The sequence below is a fragment of the Poromitra crassiceps genome (genome assembly GCF_964638095.1).
Source record: "Poromitra crassiceps genome assembly, chromosome: 16".
Classification (NCBI taxonomy): domain Eukaryota; kingdom Metazoa; phylum Chordata; class Actinopteri; order Beryciformes; family Melamphaidae; genus Poromitra; species Poromitra crassiceps.
Genome location: NC_139645.1, coordinates 3,671,010 through 3,691,842, shown reverse-complemented (window position 1 = coordinate 3,691,842; position 20,833 = coordinate 3,671,010). Strand labels below are relative to the sequence as shown.

General features: G+C 44.8%; 1 protein-coding gene across 1 annotated transcript in view; it reads right to left on the bottom strand.

Moving 5' to 3' along the window:
• Positions 1 to 7,804: 7,804 nt before the first annotated feature.
• LOC310791241 (E3 SUMO-protein ligase PIAS1-like) overlaps positions 7,805 to 20,833 on the bottom strand; it is a 203,225-nt gene continuing 190,196 nt past the window's right edge. The window contains exons 5-13 of the mRNA XM_083652922.1: positions 20,673 to 20,807; positions 19,656 to 19,761; positions 18,060 to 18,133; positions 17,200 to 17,360; positions 15,263 to 15,399; positions 11,982 to 12,180; positions 9,986 to 10,125; positions 9,521 to 9,561; positions 7,805 to 8,351 (exon numbers count right to left, since the gene is read on the bottom strand). Of these exons, the coding sequence (XP_083509048.1) occupies positions 7,962 to 8,351; positions 9,521 to 9,561; positions 9,986 to 10,125; positions 11,982 to 12,180; positions 15,263 to 15,399; positions 17,200 to 17,360; positions 18,060 to 18,133; positions 19,656 to 19,761; positions 20,673 to 20,807 (1,383 nt within the window). The 3' untranslated portion in view covers positions 7,805 to 7,961. The remainder of the gene's footprint in view (positions 8,352 to 9,520; positions 9,562 to 9,985; positions 10,126 to 11,981; positions 12,181 to 15,262; positions 15,400 to 17,199; positions 17,361 to 18,059; positions 18,134 to 19,655; positions 19,762 to 20,672; positions 20,808 to 20,833) is intronic.

Below are 20,833 nucleotides of genomic sequence, written 5' to 3'. Positions count from 1 at the left end.
TATACCGTTTGTACAGAATGTATTTTTACACAGAATGTAAATTTTGTATGTGATTGAAACTATGCAAATTGTTTGATGTCTTGAAACTATGCAAGTTGTTTGACCCCAGCAGGAAGATTAGCTGCAGCTCTGCTGTAGCTAATGGGGATCTTAAATAAAGACAAAGACCATCTGAGAAAAGGTAGACTACACCACTGCGCACAAGAGACCGTTGCACGCACATTGACCATAGCCTACAAAATATATAGCGTTTAAAAACCATAAACACGGTGATGTGGTAAATCACAATGCCCGTTAGTCCGAACAGCAACATGTCCAGTCCGATCCAATTTATTTCACACAACGATAATGCACCGTTTTAATCGTGCACTGCACTATTGGCCCCTAAAGTGAAAAGCTACCTGTAGCTATGCCGAGAAGTCTCAGCAGGTTACGCTGCAAACCGCCGTTTTTAAGGTAAAACAGCCCAAAAGAACACCTGTAAGCTGACGGAAGCAGTTTAACGTTGCAACTCGTTGAGTTTTGCAGTACCGTGGATCTTCTACAGCAGCCTACAGCTAAGCTAGCTAATGGCCGTGTCTCTCGTTAGCCAATCTGGGAACCCATCAGTTCAACAACGACGACAAAAAAAACTATTTTTCGATGCAAGTTGAAAGTCTGTCTCGAGAGATTACTCTTAGCTAGCTGCCGACAATCGTTTGAGTGTGTTTGTTTTGGCCCAATAAAGATTTTTCAAACGGCTCACCTGTCTTTCTCCGTGCTTTTGTCGCTCTGCGTCCTTTTCTATGCGTCCGTCCTGTCTCTGCAAAGTCAAGTGCCTCAAATGAACGAGTGACGCAAAGATGTTTGATTTCATATCAAACGTCTCCCATCTCCCGCCGACGTGATTGGTCAGTGCCCACGTCAACTACTGAAGTGTAGACCAATCAGCGCCCAAAGAAGGCGTGAGCGTAGGGATTTGGCGGGCAATTTGAAACGAAAACACAGCTGAGTTTAGACCTTAGACAGAACTGCGGTTTTTGCTTATCTAGTCAATAAATGCACGTATTTACATGATTTATGTATCATATTTATATGGCAGACCGACATGTATAAGTTACAAATGTTAATTCAGATGACTTTTCTGCAATTTTATTAATTCACTGTGGTAATCAATCATATGGTAAATTAACTGCAGGCTCTGCCAAACGTTTCAACAGCTGGTTGTGATGCCAGGTGTATTGGCCCTGGGAAAGACTAACCTTACACCTTAACAGTATAGACCAAATCACCGTGACGTCACCATGTAAACAAATTTACTTCCGGGTACCACTTGGGGAAGGCGGCAGGTTTAAATGTGCGTGTTGTCATATAAATGCTGTCAAACCCTCTCGTTGTTTTCGGCCGACTACTTTCAATTTAAATGGTTAAACGGTTGGTAAACATGCTTGTCCGTCGTATCTAGCCTTTCTTCTGTGTTTGTTTTATGTAGTGTTAGCTAGCTAATAATGTTTGTTTGTCTGTCAAACTCGCTGTTTTTTTGCAGACTCGTAACCTCGCGTCACCAGGCTCTTCTCGGCGAGAGCAGACTCGTTAACGTTACAGACAGAGCTACCGACGCCACTTTAATTTAATTTAGCGTCAAGTCTACTCTAGTCTGGTCCAACAGGTAAATAAGCTAGTCTGGTCTCCACTAACGTTAGTGAAAGTGTTGTTATGAATGATATTAAACAACAACACAACACGGACGAACCATTTTTGTCTTCTTTGTCTGTTTTTGTCTTCAACACGTCAGTTTGTGCCGTTCACCGCCATTATAATGTGTGGACCTCAGGGGTACCCGGAAGTAAATGTAAACATCCCGCTGATTTGGTCTATAGTAGGCTATGCCTAATATACACTGGAACACAATGGGCAGTGGGCAGCATCCTGAGGTTTTGGAAAGTTACATATTACATGTAATATATTACTTTTAGCAGTAACTCAGTAATATAACTTATTACTTATAGGATTTCAGTAATATTATACCAGTTACTTTGTCAAGTAACTGAAGTTACAAATCGAGTTAAATTCCTTTTTAAATCAAAGCACATAAAAAGATACAATTATTTCCTAATCAAATCGTGTGTTTTTAATGCAAATAACCACTATAGATGACAATAACAAAGGAAAAGAATAACATTTATACCGCATTAATCAATAACTGACTACATTTCAAAGTAATCTGACCCAACTCTGGCAGTCATGACCGATAGACCAGGGGTGGGCAAAAAAAAATCTGAGGGCCACACTGATTTACATCAAGTAAGCGACGGGCCACACATTGGAGATTATACCTGCCAACACTCATTTTCACGGGTGTCTCACTATTTTTAACCCTCTCTCTCGTTGTGATTAGTAATTTCTTGTTAATCTCCTGATATAGTAGTGATACAAATCCAATGGCTGTAGCAGATGAGATTTATTAACATAATTCTGCCCTTTATTGAGTTTTTGGGGGTTGTTTTGTTTTCTTTGAGGACATTGGGGGCCGGAATGATATGGCCCACATTTTGCCCATGTGTACCATCAGCGTTTCTCAACTGGTGGGTCGCGACCCAAAGGTGGGTCGCGGGGCCGTTTTGATTGGGTCGCGGACATTGGCCAATTTTTTTTTTTTTTTTCATATTTCATTTGAGTTAAATTCAGATTATTGAAACTGGATTCGCCTGACCAGTTTTACTTGTTTAACAAGCTGAAGCATATGCTCTGCCTGTAATTCAAGAGAAGTCTGCCTTTTCATTTCATATTTAATTTTAGTTCAATTCAGATGATTGAAACTGGATTAGCATGGCCCCAGTTTAATTAAAAGTTATGACCAGTTTAACTAAAAAGCATATAGCCTGCCTGTGATTGCTTTTTATTTCATATTAGTTAAATTCAGACTATGGAAACTGGATTAGCATGACAGGTTTATAACGGTTTATAACAGTGCATGAAGGCATTGTGTATTAAATTAATGCGCTATTTTTTGTGCAATAAATTTGAGTGGTTCAAAAAAAATCAGAAATTTGGGTCGCAACTTCATGACAAGGAAAATAGTGGGTCCTGAGGCTACACCAATTGAGAACCACTGCCATAGACTGTATGACATACAGGGTTCACCCTATGGGTTCACCAGAGCGACTCTCTACTGCCACCATGTGTTTGCTTCAACAAAGTAGGAGAGGCTCCAATGCTGCACTGCATCATGATCGCCAATAATCCATGTGAAAATCTTTGTCTAAACAAAGGAGAGAAAACACTGACAGAAATAACAGAATGCATTTTTATTACATCTAAACTTTTTCTACATAAACAGGTAACATTCAATAAGTAAACAATTTCTTCCAATGCAGGTAATAAATATTTTTTTCACTTAGTATATTTATACAAACTGACAATGGTCTACTGTACACCGTCTCATCCTCGCCCTCCTTGAAAAGCCTTTTTGATTCTCTCGGGTTGGAGCTATGAAAACAGAACCTGTGAATTTAAGGCAGTGAGTGCAGATGTCGACTTGAGTCTGACTTTTGAGATTATTTCAGTAAAATGGGACTCTTTCATGGCCAAAGTCCTTTTTTTTTTTTTTTTTAATAGTACAGCTTTCATTTTCTAAAAATATATAAATTAATTTATTCTCTCGCTCTGAATGGACACACAAAAAGCATACAAACTGACGTCAAACTCCCACGTCTTGGATTTGAATTTCAGTTTCCCATACAGACACAATATACAGTTGACAGTTCCCTTTATCTACGGTGAGGCATCATGATGTTGGCATCTGCCGAACAGAACAGAGCTGAGCTGCTCTCGTCAACGTCGCCCTGTGGAGCCTTTGAACACATCTGTTGAAACAATGACTTGATAATAATAATAGTGGCCTCATTCCTTTCACTTGATCTTGAGCGGACAGCGGCTCGGACCGGTGTCTCCTTCACGGGTCCAGGTCCATGAGTGTCTCACACAGCTCAAAAACACAGATTTATATGCTAAATGCTACTGCACACTGCTGTGTATTTGCATGTGTCCACGCCTATAGGTAGGCTCAGGTTGGAGAGGAGAGGAGATGGCAGCAGGTCTGTGTACTTATCTAAACTATCATAACGCTAACGCACTCAACTGCAGAAGATGTTGTCATCTCTTCATACAACCTGACATTTTCTCCCAAAAGCCCAACTGTTAGAAAACAGGAGCAAAAAGGAAGAAGAGCCAACTAAATTTAAAAGAGGCTGCTTCTTCCTTGGAACACTAACAACATTGAACCACAAGGGGGTGCTGTGGGCGCAGTGAAACAGGTCCACAGGAGTGGAGGATTTGACTCTCAGGCAGGGCGACCCCCCCCCCCCTCTCCCCAGTGTAGAGCAGTTCAACAGATACACATTCAACACGGTCTGCTCTCTGGCTCCCTCTGTGGCCGTCACATGTAGGTGCACAGCTGTAGTCTGCTGCACTGTCATGACAAAATATGAGGAAAGAAAATAAGTTGAAATAAATTAAAAATTGTGATCAAACGTACTCCTTAAACTGTGACCACCGAGTCAAGCATCCAAATACTGGTGATGATTCATATTAAAATCGACAGGGTTATGGGAACTTAATGATCACGTCCACCATCAAGAAATTATTACAAATATGCATTTCCACGACAAGTATGAGCGACTAAACGATACCCTGTGGAAAACGAAACGTGCGGTTGGCGAACAAAAAAAAGAGCACATTAAATAAAAATCGTATCACAACAACAGCTCTCGAGTGACAGTGACTCACACACACTCGTCCATGGAAATCAAAACAAGTGTAAAAATATAATATATAGAGATAGATTAAAAAATAAATAAAATACTGAACAACACGTAGGGAATACACAGAGACTGGTTGGACGAGTTTCGTGTTATAGAAGCCGATGTAAAAGCTGGGGATGCCTCCCCTGATGAGGGGAGGGGATGAAGTTAAAAGATGCCAAGAGGAAAGTGTGTGTGTGTGTGTGGGGGGGGGGGGGGGGTATGTATAGTGTGTGTGTGTGTGTGTGGGTTGGGGGGGTATGTATAGTATATAGAGAGACAGGTGGAGGGGTAATACAGATTAGAGAACAGGCAGACATGCAGGGGGTTTCGTTTTGGGGTGGCTACAGCTGCAGGGACATGATAGGGGATGTTGTGGGGTGACTGGGTGCTGCTGCTGTCAGAAGTGATTATCTCAATGCAGAGACTAATCTTAGTCTTTGCGGGGAGCTGAGCTGAGCTGCCTGTCTTGGACTTCTGGAAGTGGAACACCTTGAAGAGACTGATAAGGGCGCCGGCCGGTCGGCCGGGTGGGTGGGTCGACCCCGGCCCCACGTAGGATCTATAATCCAGACTTCGACACGCGTCCGTGTGATTTTTGAAAAGCAGGAGCAAAACGGTGGCCGTTATCCAAGTCGTGAAAGTCGACAGTACATCCAGTATGAGCAGAGACCTGCGTTTTCCACGTCTCGTACAACTGAACGACTGCAGCGCCTCCCAGCCACCCCCAAATCTCAACCTCCCGTCGACACTTCCTGTTTCTATCAAGCTTTATCAGATTTCTCCCCCGTTTTCGCCAATTGTACTCGGCCAATAGAGCTGAACAACAGTCATGTGACATCTCTTGCCCCGGAAGGGAGTTCCTTTATGGTCACTCAATATTCAGCCTCAAAACTCATTACACAAGGATTTCTTTCAAAATGTCTATGGAGAAAATGAATGGGGGAGCTCTCTTCCGGGGCAAGAGACGTCAACGTGACTGTTCAGCTCTAGATGGAGAGTTGTAGACTTCGCCCGTGCTTCCTCTGATACATGTGCAGTCGCCAGCCGCTTCTTGTCACCTGACAGCGAGGAGTTTCACCAGCAGGACGCGAACAGTTCCCCCGACCGACCAGAGGAGGCACTAGTGCAGCGAGCAGGACAAATACCCTTCATTTGGCTTCCCACCCGCAGACACGGCCGAATCGTGCCTGTACGGACGCCCCCCGACTAAGCCGGAGGTAACGCAGGGGCTCGAACCTGCGAACTTCAACACTTCCGAGGAACAGAGCAGCTAGCTAACTCATCGGGAGAGACAGGCAGGTGGTGTATTTTTAACCTGCTGGATTTGTGCCCGGTCTAAGTCGGCAGATAAGAACTCCACCTTTCGCGCTAAAGCCTCCACCTGTCGCAGTGGCACCATCTGATCACATAGAGAACCTGCCAAATCCCAGACAATCTAAGATCTCCTTCGTAGGTGACGTCTTCAGAACAAGCTTAGATCAAAGAAATGAATGATGGACCAGAACGAGGGCAAAGGTTGTGGGCTTGGCCACTTAAGACATTCTTTTTGACTTTGAAAATACATTTTGCTTAAATCCATTTCAAACACGCTGTGAAGCATGCACACACACAAGGTCAGGCACTAGTTTTAACTTGGTCACTTCGCCCCCAGCATATCTCTATGGTGTATGTCTCCCCCGGAAGCCTGTCTCCTTAAGAGCTCACCGCCGCCACAACGGCTACACCTTCATCGAGAATTGTCAATTCTATTTAACAGTCAAGCAAAAAAATAAATAAAATGGAATAGAAACGTAGACGACTAGAGACACTATCCCAAAAAGGACGCAGTCAAAGTGTCTGAATATCCACTAACCGAAACTGAAAAAGTGGACACTTGACTGACAACACTGTGGCACACAGGTTCAACTGCACTCAGAAATATTCTTATAGTTTTCATAGGTACCATTATGTTATTTTTGGCATTGTGCAAAAGAGAGAGAGAGAGAGAAAAATCTTCCATCTCAAAACTCTAAATTGGCAAGTATAATGATTTGAAGCTCAAAATCAAAAATAGTCTCAAAATTGGGTAAATGATGTAAAGCCGGCAGAGGATATATTTTTTAAAATGTGTTGGGAATCAAAAAAAGAGTGAAAAGAAATAAAAACCAAGAAATGGGTCATTTCATCGACACACACTCCCCACAGCGTCAACCTGAAGGTCTAAGGGAATGCATATACAACTGTTTAAATATCGTACATAACTTAAAAGCATCATAAAATTATTAGTACATGAATCAACAGTACAGTCAAGCTCTGAAAAGTTCTTCTCGTTGAAAGAAGAAACACTACGTCATGAACTTAAAACAGAAAAGCGAGAAAAAGAGAGAACGAAAGATGAAAGAGTTAAAAACGCAGTTCTTATTGAAGGAATAATAATGGAAAATTTAAACAGGATAAGAGTTAAAAGAGGAAAAAAGTTATCAAAGTTGTACGTGGCAATGTAGGCGTATGTATAAGCTGTGTGTGTGTGTGTGTGTGGGGGGGACAAAACAAACCTCAGTCCTCCACTTCAAAATAGCAATTGATGCAACTCACTTTGACTGAAAAATGTCTCGAATAATATACAAAAGTAAGAGAGGAAAATATATTTTGTTCTCTGTACACGGTGCCGCTCTCCATTTTGTTAGAAAAGAACCTTCCTCCTTTGTATTTCTGCTCAGGTAGCGTCTCTGCTCAGGTAGCGTCTCTGCTCAGGTAGCGTCTCTGCTCAGGTAGCGTCTCTGCTCTTTGTGTCAGGTTGGTACCAGTATAGCAGTGATGTGGGTGCAGCCTTCGGTACGCACCTTCGTAGATAAAGCCTCATACCATGGACAGGTTTCTGATCTCAAGTCAGTATACAGTACCAACGCAAACGTCCAAAACTGACATACTTTTAAAAGTGACTACCGTATATACTGTTCTCAGGTCAGTCTATTCGAGGAACCTCCCCGGGTCCGTTACCCACCCGTCAATATATAGTGCTCTTCTTTTCTTGAGGCAGTCTTGTCATACCACTCCGCAAACCCGCCCGCGTTCCGAGTTCCACGACTCGGGGCCGCTCTAGTCTCTGGATCACAACTTCACCCTGCGGTCCAAAAGGTTCGTCATCGGATCGCAGTTGGTAGCCAACGGGAAGCCCGTAGCGCCGCCCCCGGTCAGTCAGTCCAACGATATGATGTCGGGGATCCCGCCGTAAATGGCCGCCGCCGCCTCGGTGCTGCTCCGCCCCCCGACCGCCCCGGGGTGCGCATGCGAGGAGACGTGCGTCGTGCCCGAGTGCGAGGAGGAGTGCGACGAGGAGTGAGTGTCCCGGAGGCTGCTGGAGGACACCAGGCTGCTGCTGCTGCCTGAGCTGCTGCTGCCCCCGGTGGCCGGCGCCGCCAGCGAGGCGGCCGACGAGGCGCCCGACTGGTCCAGGAACAGCTGGGAGGAGGCGATGGCGGCGGAGGAGGAGGAGGCGGGGCCGTAGGGCAGGAAGCGGTTCAGCAGCAGCTCGTGGTCGTCCGACGCCGAGGCGGCCGCCGCGGCCGCCATCACCATGTTGTAGTGCTGCGCGGTGGGAGAAACACACGTGAGCGCAGGCTGTCAACTGGGAGCTCGCATGCACGTAAGCTGCTCATTGGTCAGGTTCACAATATTCCAAATAGTGGACATTTGGACATGAGATACTGTAGGAAATGTAAAAAATATTTTGGGGGCAAATTTTGCCCCACCGTCTAAAAAAATGGGGGCATTTTACAAAATCTTGGGGTGCAAAAAAGTAATTAAGGCATAAAGTTGCTAAAGTATAGTGCGGACAACCACGCACTGTTTGTGTGAGTGTGTTTTCTTCGTCTTCTTCTGGAAAACCAGCTTGCAGGTGTTGAGTGTGTGTTAGAGATGGAAATTAAATTAATTGAATGAAAATAAAATGATAGAGATCATGGGTCAATTTTTGCCCGTGGACGATGGTTTTTAGGGGCATTCTGAGATTTCTTGGGGGCATTTTTGCCCTTGCCCCTGGCTAAATTCCTACACTGACATGAGAATAATGGTCAGTCTCCATTACTTTGACTTCCTGGAAACCACAGTATCGGTCATAGTGACCTCATGCTGCACTAGTTGGCATAAATATAAAATTCCAACCAATGAAACCATCACAGAATTTTGAACAATCCCGCCCCTCAAATCAAATGAAACTGCCTTTCTCTCCCTAACTGATATCCCATTGGTTGACTTTTGAACGATCCCTCACTGCGTTGTGTCACATCCGGACATCCTGTTTCGACAGGAAATACATCAAGTCAAGTAAGGATGTCATTTCATGGTGTCTTGGGGGCCAATTAAACCCACTGGAATCCAATAACAGAAGCAGATTTTTTTTTAAATCATTATGCAATGCTTAAGATATGATATTGATGGTGCAGAGAGGAAGTGGGTAATCTGGCACAGGAAGAGAGATGAAGTTTGTGGCTTTTGCTTTGCTATCTTTGACGTGCGAGCAGCAGCTTTGGAGCGATGCCCAGCTGGAAGCCATTCATTATTTGAAGCTGAGCCGAGGTCAAACGCTCGCTCTCTGATTCCCAGCGATTCTGTGCCAGCTGAGCGGAGCCTGACTGGAATTGGTTGCAAAGCGTTTGACTGGCATTGCAGGCTATAATACCAACGATGCCCCTGCTGGTTGAAAATCAGTATCGCTAAGCATTTCCACTTCCAACGTGACGCACTGTGGGACGTACCTGATGATTGTCGCCTTGAAGAAAGGAGAAGAAGTTCAAATCTGGAAATCAAAGTACAGACAGACAGAGGCAACGTTGAGTATCAACAAAAATCATTATCAGGGATGAAAAACACACATTATGATTCATGAAGACACATTATAGCTGGTGGGAACCAAGGGCACATTTCCCCTGGAGAGACGTTTTTGAAATGTTCGTTTTAAAAAGCCTTTTCCTATTACATTTTTGATGAGAATATGTCAAAAACTAATTGATCAATATAACTACAAAATCATTGTAAGCTCAGATTTGGTTCAAAAGAAGAAGAGTTAAAAAGCATAAGATGAGTAGACAATGATTTAAAAAAAACATGTATTGAGAGCATCACTACGTGTGTGTGTGTGTGTGTGTGTGTGTGTGTGTGTGTGTGTGTGTGCGCGTGTGTGTGTACGCGTGTGTGTGTGTGTGTGTGAGAGAGCGCATTACCTGACAGGTCGTTGGGGGTGTGGTAGTAGGGCCTATAGTCCTGGATAAGGGGCGGGACAGGGGGGATGTAACTGGTGTCCACTGCTGGCATGCTGGGAGTCCGGCTCACAGGGGACGACTGGTGGTGCAGGTTCAACACTCTGAGGACAGATATGGAAAACAGCACAGAACATAAGCGTTCACACATGCTAAATCTAATGCATTCTCTAAGTGAACGCACCTGTAAAAGCAGCATGCATCAAAATGATGTAACGCACAAAACGTTTACGAAGTAGCAGCACCATCCATTAACATGAGGCTCCCATTTCATGGCATATAGAGCGGCAAAGTGACCGCCTACTTCCTGCTTCAGCACTGTACCAGAGATTTTTATCCGCTATTTATTTTCCCATAGACATTTAATAAAATGCTTATAAAAATAGTTTTACTTGGTCAAACCAAACGGTTCAGATATATTTAAAAACAGGAGAGACCACGTAACATTTCACTCAGACCAAAACGTAAAAAAAATTGCAGATTGCAGATGGCAGAAAAGCTGTTATTTTTTGGGTCCTAGTGAAATGTTCTATGGTCTCTCCCGATTCTAAATATAGCTGAACTGTTCGGTTTGAACAAGTAAAACTATTTCTATAAGCATTTTACGAAATGTCTATGGGAAAATAAATGGCGGATGAAAATCTCTGGTACAGTGCTGAAGCAGGAAGTGACGTTCACTTTGCCTCTCTATAGTCTCTGGCTTAATTAAAGTCAAATGCAGCAGTTGCAGTTTCTTCCCTATCTCTAATCTACGTATGAAGGTGTTGTTGCTGATGCAATTCATTAAAGGAAAACTCTGCCCATTTTCAACCAGCTTTGTATCATTAGAACATCAGTAGTATATCAGAAAACTGTCAACGGTTTTGAAGTCTGTCATTTAATTTGACAGTTATTGAGTGTTAAAGTGTGGACCAGTGACATCACTGGTCCACACTAACTCAAATGAATAACTCATTAACTCAAATCAACTCTCAATAACTGTCAAACTAGATGAATGACAGAATGTTTGACAGTTATTGAGAGTTGATTTGAGTTAATGAGTTATTAATTTGAGTTAGTGTGGAGCAGTGATGTCACTGGTCCACACTTTAACACTCAATAACTGTCAAATTAAATGACAGACTTCAAACCAGTTTACAGTTTTCTGATATACTACTGATGTTCTAATGATACAAAGCTGGTTGAAAATGGGCGGAGTGTTCCTTTAATAGTAAGCCTCGTGCAACAGAAAATCCAACCTCAATATAGTTTGAGAAGGTCTTGGTTCAAATCCTGAATAAGTTTCTGTACACTTTGTTAATTTAACCCTATCGCTCCTCCTGAAACACCCTGTTCTCAAGAGGAATGTCGACCAAACAAATACTCTTTTATCATCATTAGAGAGAAACATTTGAAAATTAAAATGAACTCAAATTTAATTCTCTGTTGCTTAAATTTTCTTTTTAAGTGGTCGAAAATGTGGACACATTTAAGCTGGGCCCAGTTACACAAAGCACCTTAGGTTCAAATTTCCCTTAGGGTCCGAGTTAAGGTGTACGGTACATAAAATAGAATCGGCTGCACAAAACATCCTTAAATCTTCTCCATAAGGTTCAACATTTTAAGGAAAACATAAGCACAAGATTTAAGGGTGTTTTGTGCAGCCGATTCTATTTTATGGACACCTTAACTCGGACCCTAAGGGAAATCTTAACCTAAGGTGCTTTGTGCAACTTGTGCAAATGGGTTTATAAACCCATTTTTAGTAACTGTCAAAGAGGACATCCAAGAGTTGAAATGCATTAAAATGTCTCACATCTCCACTGTGAGTGTTATTCATGTAAAAATCTAAGAGATACTTCTGTGTTCACAGACAAGACTCACATACGCATCTAAATACTTACCTGTCCATTTAAACCACATGTAACAGAACAGGAAGTGTGTGTGAAGATGAAAGCACAGACTGGGCTGACAGACTGACCCTTTGTTGTTGATGCCTGGTGAGGTGGGGGACATGGGGGACATGGAGAGACAGGCCCGTTTGGCTGGAGGAGGCAGCGGCAGCGGAGAGTCCAGTCCTTCGTCCTCCGAGGAGCTGTCCAGCGTCAGGTCGATCACCTCCACCTTCTTGTTGTTGTGACTGGAGGAGCTCCGCTGGTCTGTGGTCGTCCGACAGGAACCTGGAGAGCGGCAGGGACAGGCTAGTTTGTCGGGTTCCCACACCTTAACACTTTCAGTGCCACGGCCCTTGGGCAAAAGGTTGCTTGCTGTGCCACATAGGCCGCAATGCATTTTAAAACAGTCATATAATTTCTTTAATAATTACTATGTAAACACTGAACACGCACAAATAACGATGAGACTCTCTTCTATCACCTGCAAAAAAAAGTTTATTGATCCCATTTTCCGTTCTTTAGTTATGAGCCGGAGAAGATAGCTTGATTGAACGAAAAACAGAGCTTTTTTTCTACGAGCTGAGATAATGAGCCTTTTGTGAAATTAAACATTTCAAGCACATCACTGACTCTGAAGCTAATTTTCTGATGTAGTCACACCTCAAAAATAATTTCCTTCAATAAAACAGTGAAGGCAAGGGAATTTTGTTTGGAAGAATAATATTTTTAGCTGAAACCAGCAGCGCTGGCGCCTGCATGTGCTGCTGGTTGCAGCTTCTTGCTGATCTTTTGCTGCTGGTGGGCATCGGATATTCTGGCTTGCGTTTGCCAACCCTGTCCTGCTGTCTGGGTCTGTGTTGTGTACTTGGCTCTGCGTGCCCACCTCCCCCCCTCCTCCCCCCCCCCCCCCCCCGTTGTGGGCGGAGTGTCTCTCTGCTCTGCTGTTTTCTCGTTTTCTCTGCCTGTGCTCAGCACTGAAAAAGTCCGCTAGATCCTGCTTTTTTACAGCCGCGTGTACCAGCTCCCATGCTTCAAGTTGAGAATAATAACAAATCCACGGCTGATCATGCAAATGGGTGTTGCAGCGGACACCGAGGCTGTTGCAGCGGACACCGAGGTGCTCAATTGTGATAGCAGATTGGCTGCTGCAGGGGCACAGCTAAACGTTGCTTCAATGAAGCCGCTGCATACGGACGGATGCGATGCGATTTCCTTCCCCCCAATGACTTCTTCTGTGTGTTTCACTCCACGTTCTCTCATCTGGAGAGCGCTGTCGCCACCTAAGGGTTCTGTAAAATAGGTTAGACACATTCAATACCTCTGATATTGTAAGAGGCGATGTAAGAGGCATAGATCGACACCCCCCCGTCAAAAAAAAAAATTCGAGTTATTGACGCCATTTGGCGTCGCTGGCACTCTACGGTAAATTTCTAATGACGCCATATGGCGTCGCTGGCACTGAATGTGTTAAAGGAACAGCTCACCCTAAAATCCAAATTACATATTTTTCCTCTCACCTGCTATTTATCCATCTACATCGTTTTAGTTGCCTGAGTTTTGGAGATATCAGCCCTAGCGATGTCTGCCTTCTCTCCAACACAATGGACCTGGATGTCACTCAGTTTGTGGTGCTCAAAATGTCAAAAACATTTGAAAAACTCAACAGCATTGTCTCTTTCCAGAAATAATGGCTCGGTTACTCAAGATAATCCACAGACCTCGTTATGAGCAGCTTCATGTAGGAACTATTTTCTTTCAACTAAACTACTCCCACTAGCTGTTAGCTAGCTGCAGTTTCATGTAGGAACTAGCTAGCAGCTAGTGGGTGTAGTTTGGTCTAAAGAAAATAGTTCCTACATGAAACTGCTCACAACAAGGTTTGTGGATGATCTTGAATAAACAGGTCATGATTTCTGGAAAGAGACATTGCTGTCGAGTTTTTCAAATGTATGTTTTTGTTGCTTCGAGCACCACAAGCCGAGTGCCATCCAGTTCCATTGTATTAGAGAGAAGGTAGAAACTCTGTGGCCGATATCTCCAAAACTCAGGTAACTTACACAAAACGATATAGATGGATAAATAGCACTACAGGTGAGAGGGAAAATATGTATTTTGGATTTTAGGGTGAGCTGTTCCTTTAAACATCCTATTCAAGGACCCCCCCTCCCTTTTTTTTAAGCACCTTCAATGACAAATAGACTTTTCAAAAACTTTCAAAGCCTTCCCCCCTCAAATTCACAAACTCAAGGCTTCAAGGACCCGTGGGGGAACCCCGTATGTGTGTGCATGTATATATGACCTGAAGTGCAGTTTCTGTGAGAGCACATAGACTCAAACAAAAGGCGCACGAGTGCAAAAACACAGTTGAATACGAGTGTGGGTGCATGCAAACAATTCCACACAGACTTCGTTTTTTAAATAATCTGTTAAAAATGTTTCTCCCTTTTTCTCCCCTATAGACCTTATTCGATTGACGTCACTCACGTACGGGCACGCCCACCGCCGCCATATTCTCGACATAGCGCTGCAGCTTTAAGTGACAACCTATGTGAGAGCAGCGTTTATAGGAAGCTAGCCGCCGTTAGCGTTACCTGTATCGTTCCAATTGTGTTCGGATGGTGACCTGCGTTACACACGGCTGTAGTAATGACAGCAATAAAGTCCCCGTGGTTTGTTTCTATCTCTACCGTCCACAGACGTGAAGGGAGCGAGACTGAGGATACGTCAGCAGCACAGGAGATGTGTGGATAGTTAGGAGAGACAGGTGAAACTTTCTGACAGCTCCTCACAGCAAAGTCTGTTCACCTCGTTTTTTCTTTTGTTTATTATTACAGGCATTAACGGCAGCATACAAACAACTCTGGGGTTTTTATTGCTGTCATCACTATTGCTATTTTGTAATGGAACAGAAACGACAATAAGGCCGTTACTATAGTTGTCAGCTGCAGGACGGTATGTCAACAATATGGCGCAATTGTGTCTGTAGGAACGTCTGACCGAGCCGGGAAGTATCGCTCCCGGGAATTGAACCCGCGGGCCTCCACGGTGGTACATGTGAGGCGACTAGTGCTTTTATCTCGACACTACCCAGACGCCACATGCACACACAGACACTCATGTGAGAGATGTTTGTTACTATGGAGACGGGCAGTAGACTCCATGGCATTATGATCGAGGCTTCACCAAATTAACACTGACAGCGCATAAACAGAGCAGGGAGGGTAGGTAGGTACATGCTTATTGTCTCTGTTCTTACCACGTCTTTTAGCCATTCTTTAGCTCCTCCCACTCATCCCTCTATCCCCCACTCCTCTATATCCCCCAACTCATCTATATCCCCCCACTCATCTATAGCCCCCTGTCTCACCATCCAGGCCGTTGTTGTAGGAGGCAGAGGAGACCTCCTGCACTTCCTTCTTGGACCTCATGGGGGCCCAGCTGCCATCCTCCTTAAACTGGATCTCATCACAGTCCATGCAGCTGTTCAGGATCTCCATGAAAAGCCTGGGAGGAGGAGGAGGAGGAGGAGGAGGAGGAGGAGGAGGAGGAGGAGGAGGAGGAGGAGGAGGAGGAGGAGGAGGAGGAGGAGGAGGAGGAGGAGGAGGAGGAGGAGGAGGAGGAGGAGGAGGAGGAGGAGGAGGAGGAGGAGGAGGAGGAGGAGGAGGAGGAGGAGAATAATCACACACAGACCCAAACCCTCAGAAGCAGAAGCAGAAGCAGAATTATTTTGGTTTGCCACGGTATGTTTTCACATACTAGGAATTTGTCTTGGTGTGGTTGGTGCTCATTTAACATTGATAAGAACAAATAAACAAGACATAAACAAATAAGATATAAAGGATCTAAAGAGATTATAAAATATTATAAAAGGATTCAGATTTTAACAGACAATAGTATTAACAGATATAAACAGTATTAACAGGGTATAAACAGACTAGGTGAGGTAGCTTAAGTTTGCCGTTTACAGATGATGTACAGGGTCAGGGTGCATCAGAGGTAGCAGCGGTAAGTGAGCTTTGTGTTGACATGGTTTGCAGATAAGTGACAGTCAGAGTGATAAAATATGTACAGTGATGAGGTGCATCATGATACAGCAGCAGTAACGACAGCACAGTAACACAATACGTACAGTGGAAAGGTGCCCAATAGTAGCAGCAGAGAACTTGCACCCAGGCAGACACAGACGACAGAGAACCAAGAGCGAGCGCACGTACATGATGCATAATGAAGAGACATTTCAGTTTGGAGTCAATTCACTGAACACTTAGCCCTCAATAGGTCCCTGGCTTTACTGTTTATTGTTTTTATTGTTTTACTGTTTTTATTGTTCTATTGTCTTATTGTCTTATTGCCTCTAGTCCTTCTCCCTCATTTTTAAATTGCCATTATTTCTTGTATTGTGTCATATTTTATTTAGTACTTTGCACTCATCTGTTTATTTGGACCTGCCTATACCTGTGAAGCACTTTGGTTCCAGCTGCCGCTGTATGGAAATGTGCTATATAAATAAAGTTGACTTGACTTGACTTGAACAGTCTGACGGCAAGATGCCGAATTTAGGAGAGGAGAACCTTGGGAGTTGAAGTATTTATTTCATGACGTGTTTTGCATCTCAGGTGCGTTGGATCGTCCACTGCGCCGCCGTATCCGTGTGACTGCCATGTTGTATGCTCGCCACGTGCACATGCTCACCACGTGCACGCGCTCGCCACGTGCACGCGCTCACCACCACGTGCACGCGCTCACCACGTGCACGCGCTGCACCGTAATAGTAATATCAAACACACTCGATTGGCAAATTTGGCACCTGGGCTGGCTGTGGAAATAGTGGATTTAAACGGTTGTTTCAAAGCGGAATATCATTTTAACACCCCCGACTAAACTACTGACATCTCTAAGCTTCAGATTTGCAATGCGACGTGGGAAACGGGTGAGAAACGGTTTGATACCCTCGACACCTCACACACCACGTGCAGGGTAACTCGATGTGAGAGAGTCCCGGAGCCAGAGGCGATGGGCGAGAGAACGTGATGATGGAGTGAAACCACCTGCGCTGCCTCAAAGCTACATAGTTACTTTCAAGAAGCTAATATTTACGTTTTATGCGCTGCAAACAACTGCTACTCAAACATGTCAGATAGTGGTCATTGTATAAGGCTCAGGAGGAAAATGTATGGCAAGTACAAGCTGAATTTAAAGTCACCAATCTGGGTCTTCGCACCACTGACAGTGTTGAGTTTGGACATGACCTGGTGGATCTCTTAACAGGTCATCTTGTAAGATGGGAAGATGGTGGTGACCTACCCGTCGATGATGAGGTGCTCGTAGGGGGCCTTCTTGTCACACACAGGACACACCCAGGTGGGCTTCTTCTCGTTCATCTGGATGTAGAGCGTGGCGTCGAAGCACTGCAGGTGGGAGCAGGTCAGCGCCCGGCAGGGGATCATCAGGCGCATCTTCCCAAGCTGCACAGTACACATACACACACACAGTCAGGACATAACGAGTACACACACACACACACACATGCAGTCAGGACATAACAAGTACACACACACACACACACACACACACATGCAGTCAGGACATAACGAGTACACACACACACACACACACACATACACACACACAGTCAGGACATAACGAGTACACACACACACACACACACACACACACACATGCAGTCAGGACATAACAAGTACACACACACACACACACAGTCAGGACATAACAAGTACACACACACACACACACACACACAGTCAGGACATAACAAGTACACACACACACAGTCAGGACATAACAAGTACACACACACACACAGTCAGGACATAACAAGTACACACACACACACACACACACACACACACACACACACACACACACACGCAGTCAGGACATAACAAGTACACACACACACAGTCAGGACATAACGAGTACACACACACACATGCAGTCAGGACATAACAAGTACACACACACACACAGTCAGGACATAACAAGTACACACACACATGCAGTCAGGACATAACAAGTACACACAGACACACAGTCAGGACATAACGAGTACACACACACACACAAGGTAAAGAAAGGCGGATAAGTCTTGACATGACTGAATCTTCATACAAAACACTAAAGCATGTTTAAAGCATGTTGTTTACCGGGCACAGTAGCGACACCCGTAGGCTGGTGGTGGCTATTTCACTGTCTGGGTCTGCCGTTAACTTCTCTTTGACTGCAGGGGGAGAGAGAGAGAACACACACGCGCGCGCACGCGCGCACGCACACGCACGCACACACACACACACACACACACACACACACACACACACACACACACACACACACACACACACACACACTCATGAGTGCCTGAGAACCAAACAGCTGGAGGACTTCCTGCAAACGTGCTGATTGTGCTGTCTCTCATGTCAGCCTGCACTCTTAAACAACAAGCCATGTAGCACTTCCTGTAGTTTCAAAATAAGATGCATTCACCAGCTCCTCATTGTGCTGTCTCTCATGTCAGCCTGCACTCTTAAACAACAAGCCATGTAGCACTTCCTGTAGTTTCAAAATAAGATGCATTCACCAGCTCCTCATTGTGCTGTCTCTCATGTCAGCCTGCACTCTTAAACAACAAGCCATGTAGCACTTCCTGTAGTTTCAAAATAAGATGCATTCACCAGCTCCTCATTGTGCTGTCTCTCATGTCAGCCTGCACTCTTAAACAACAAGCCATGTAGCACTTCCTGTAAGTTTCAAAATAAGATGCATTCACCAGCTCCTCATGCTGTGCTCTCTTCTTATATCACATCTTATATCACACATCATTTACAGTGATCATACAAAGTAGCATTATCTCAACTCGCCCATGAAACATTTAGAAGGAGACATGGACATGTAGCAATTAAGAGTAGATTAACAGCCAGCGTGCTGCTGTGTGCTCAATAGTTACCTAATAGGTAATATCTGAATTGGATTTACACCTGGCATTAACATGCATGCATTTTTGGTGATCAGATTGCAATCAGATTACAATCAGTCCCTTTCTGATGGCAGAAATGGGGTGTCCTCTCAATCTGCATAACGTTGCTGTATCCAGATTGAGAGGACACATTGTATTTACACTTGTGTTCAGTGTGGCCACAATGCATCCCTGACCACCTCCGGAGGTGGTTTGGCCGATCAGAATGCAATCCATCTTCAATGTGTTTTAGGGGTGTTTACACCTGTACTTTCTAGTCTCGCTGGCTACAGTGCCCTTGGAAAATAGTTTTCAACAATCCAACTTGCCGTTTTCAGCGCGTAGCAACGAGCTAGCGTGTAGGTTTCTGCCATTAGCTTGCGAGCTAGTTAGCGTTGTTGTTTTCACTGCGACGGCAGGGCACTATTTACAGCGACACACAGGGAGGAGGGAGCGGAAGCCGCTCTGATTGACATGGTCGGAGCCAATGACAGAGTTTGTAATAAGCCGGGAGCGGACATCCAGCTGCCACCGAAACAGTCACTCCAATGGGAGAGCAGAGTAGAGCAGGGGAGGGTTTATTCCTGTTGCTTGTTTGCGTGGCGCCAGACTCCTCGGACGGAAGGGAGAGGAGGCTGGCCAGCGAGACTAGTACTTTCAAGTGGTCAGGCACAATCTGATTGCAATCTGATGACAGAAAACACATGTTAATGCCAGGTGTAAATGGTCTCATAATGCAGGTTCACTCTAACAGAACATTAGCTCGGTATGCTAAGTTGACCGTTCTTACTAAGCGCTCTGGAGTGGTCCGGGTTCCTGATGCCTTTGGACCGTAGTCTCTGTAGCAGCACCGTGGACGACTGCTGCTTCACCAAGTACACGGCCATGGAGTAGCTCTGTGGACACACACACACACACGTACGTGCAGAACATCATGACATGATAAAGTGAGACTTCTCTCCATCCTCCAGAGGGAGGTCAGAGTTCTGGGTCACAGTTGGGGGTTGGAGCCGGTCGGCGTTCAGTCGTGTTGCTCAAGGACACCCAGGAAGGGGAGGAACCCGGGTCGAGCCAGATGCTCGGTGCCGGGGAGGCTTGAACCCGGGTCGACCCAGTCCCAAGGACAGCCTGGGTCTAATCTCTACGCTGCTCTGCTGGCCTGGGACAAATATACACACAGCTGTGTGCGAGGAAGCCGGGTCGGGTCAGGGACAGGGAAGAGAATGTTCACCAACCAAGGGGACAGAGGAGTTTGAAGCCAGTAGCGAAGTCATTGGAGAGATGGTCCCTCTATTGCCCTCTACTGGCTGGCTGCAGAACAAGTTAAAACGGTCCACCTCAATATAAGTCAATGGGATGAATACCATATAGTAAAAAAAATAATCTACAAGGATTTATAGTAGAACATCCCAATTATAGGCTTCAAACCAGCCAGTAGACAAGGGGTGTTGTCACTGTCTCTTCTATTCTCTACAGTCTGTTGCACGCACGCATACACACACATGCACATGAACAGATATGATCCGATTAGATTTTGGAGCAGCTTACAGAGTAAATTTGTATATGAATGAAGGAAATATGATTTTCTTTTAAATGATTAAACCTCCTTCATGCGTTAAGATACAGTCCATATCAATACCGCCCAAGTATGTGGATGCAGAAATCTTTGCTAATGAACGCATGAATTAGCTTTAATTGATGGACTCATTAGCATACCTGGTTTAATGTATGGTGGTGATTAGGACGGAACATTAGGCAGCTAAAACGCTCATTGTGAGAAGCTGCGACAGGTTCTGGTTCTTCTTACCCTTCCGATCTCCGCGGTCCAGGAGACCACGATGGTGTTGGGGACTGTGGTGGACAATCTGACCAGTGAGGTAATGTTGATGGGGCGGCTGGGCCGCTTGGGCTCCACACCGTTTTTGGTTGGAGGAAGATAACCCTGCATGAGAGAGACGAAGGTCAGGT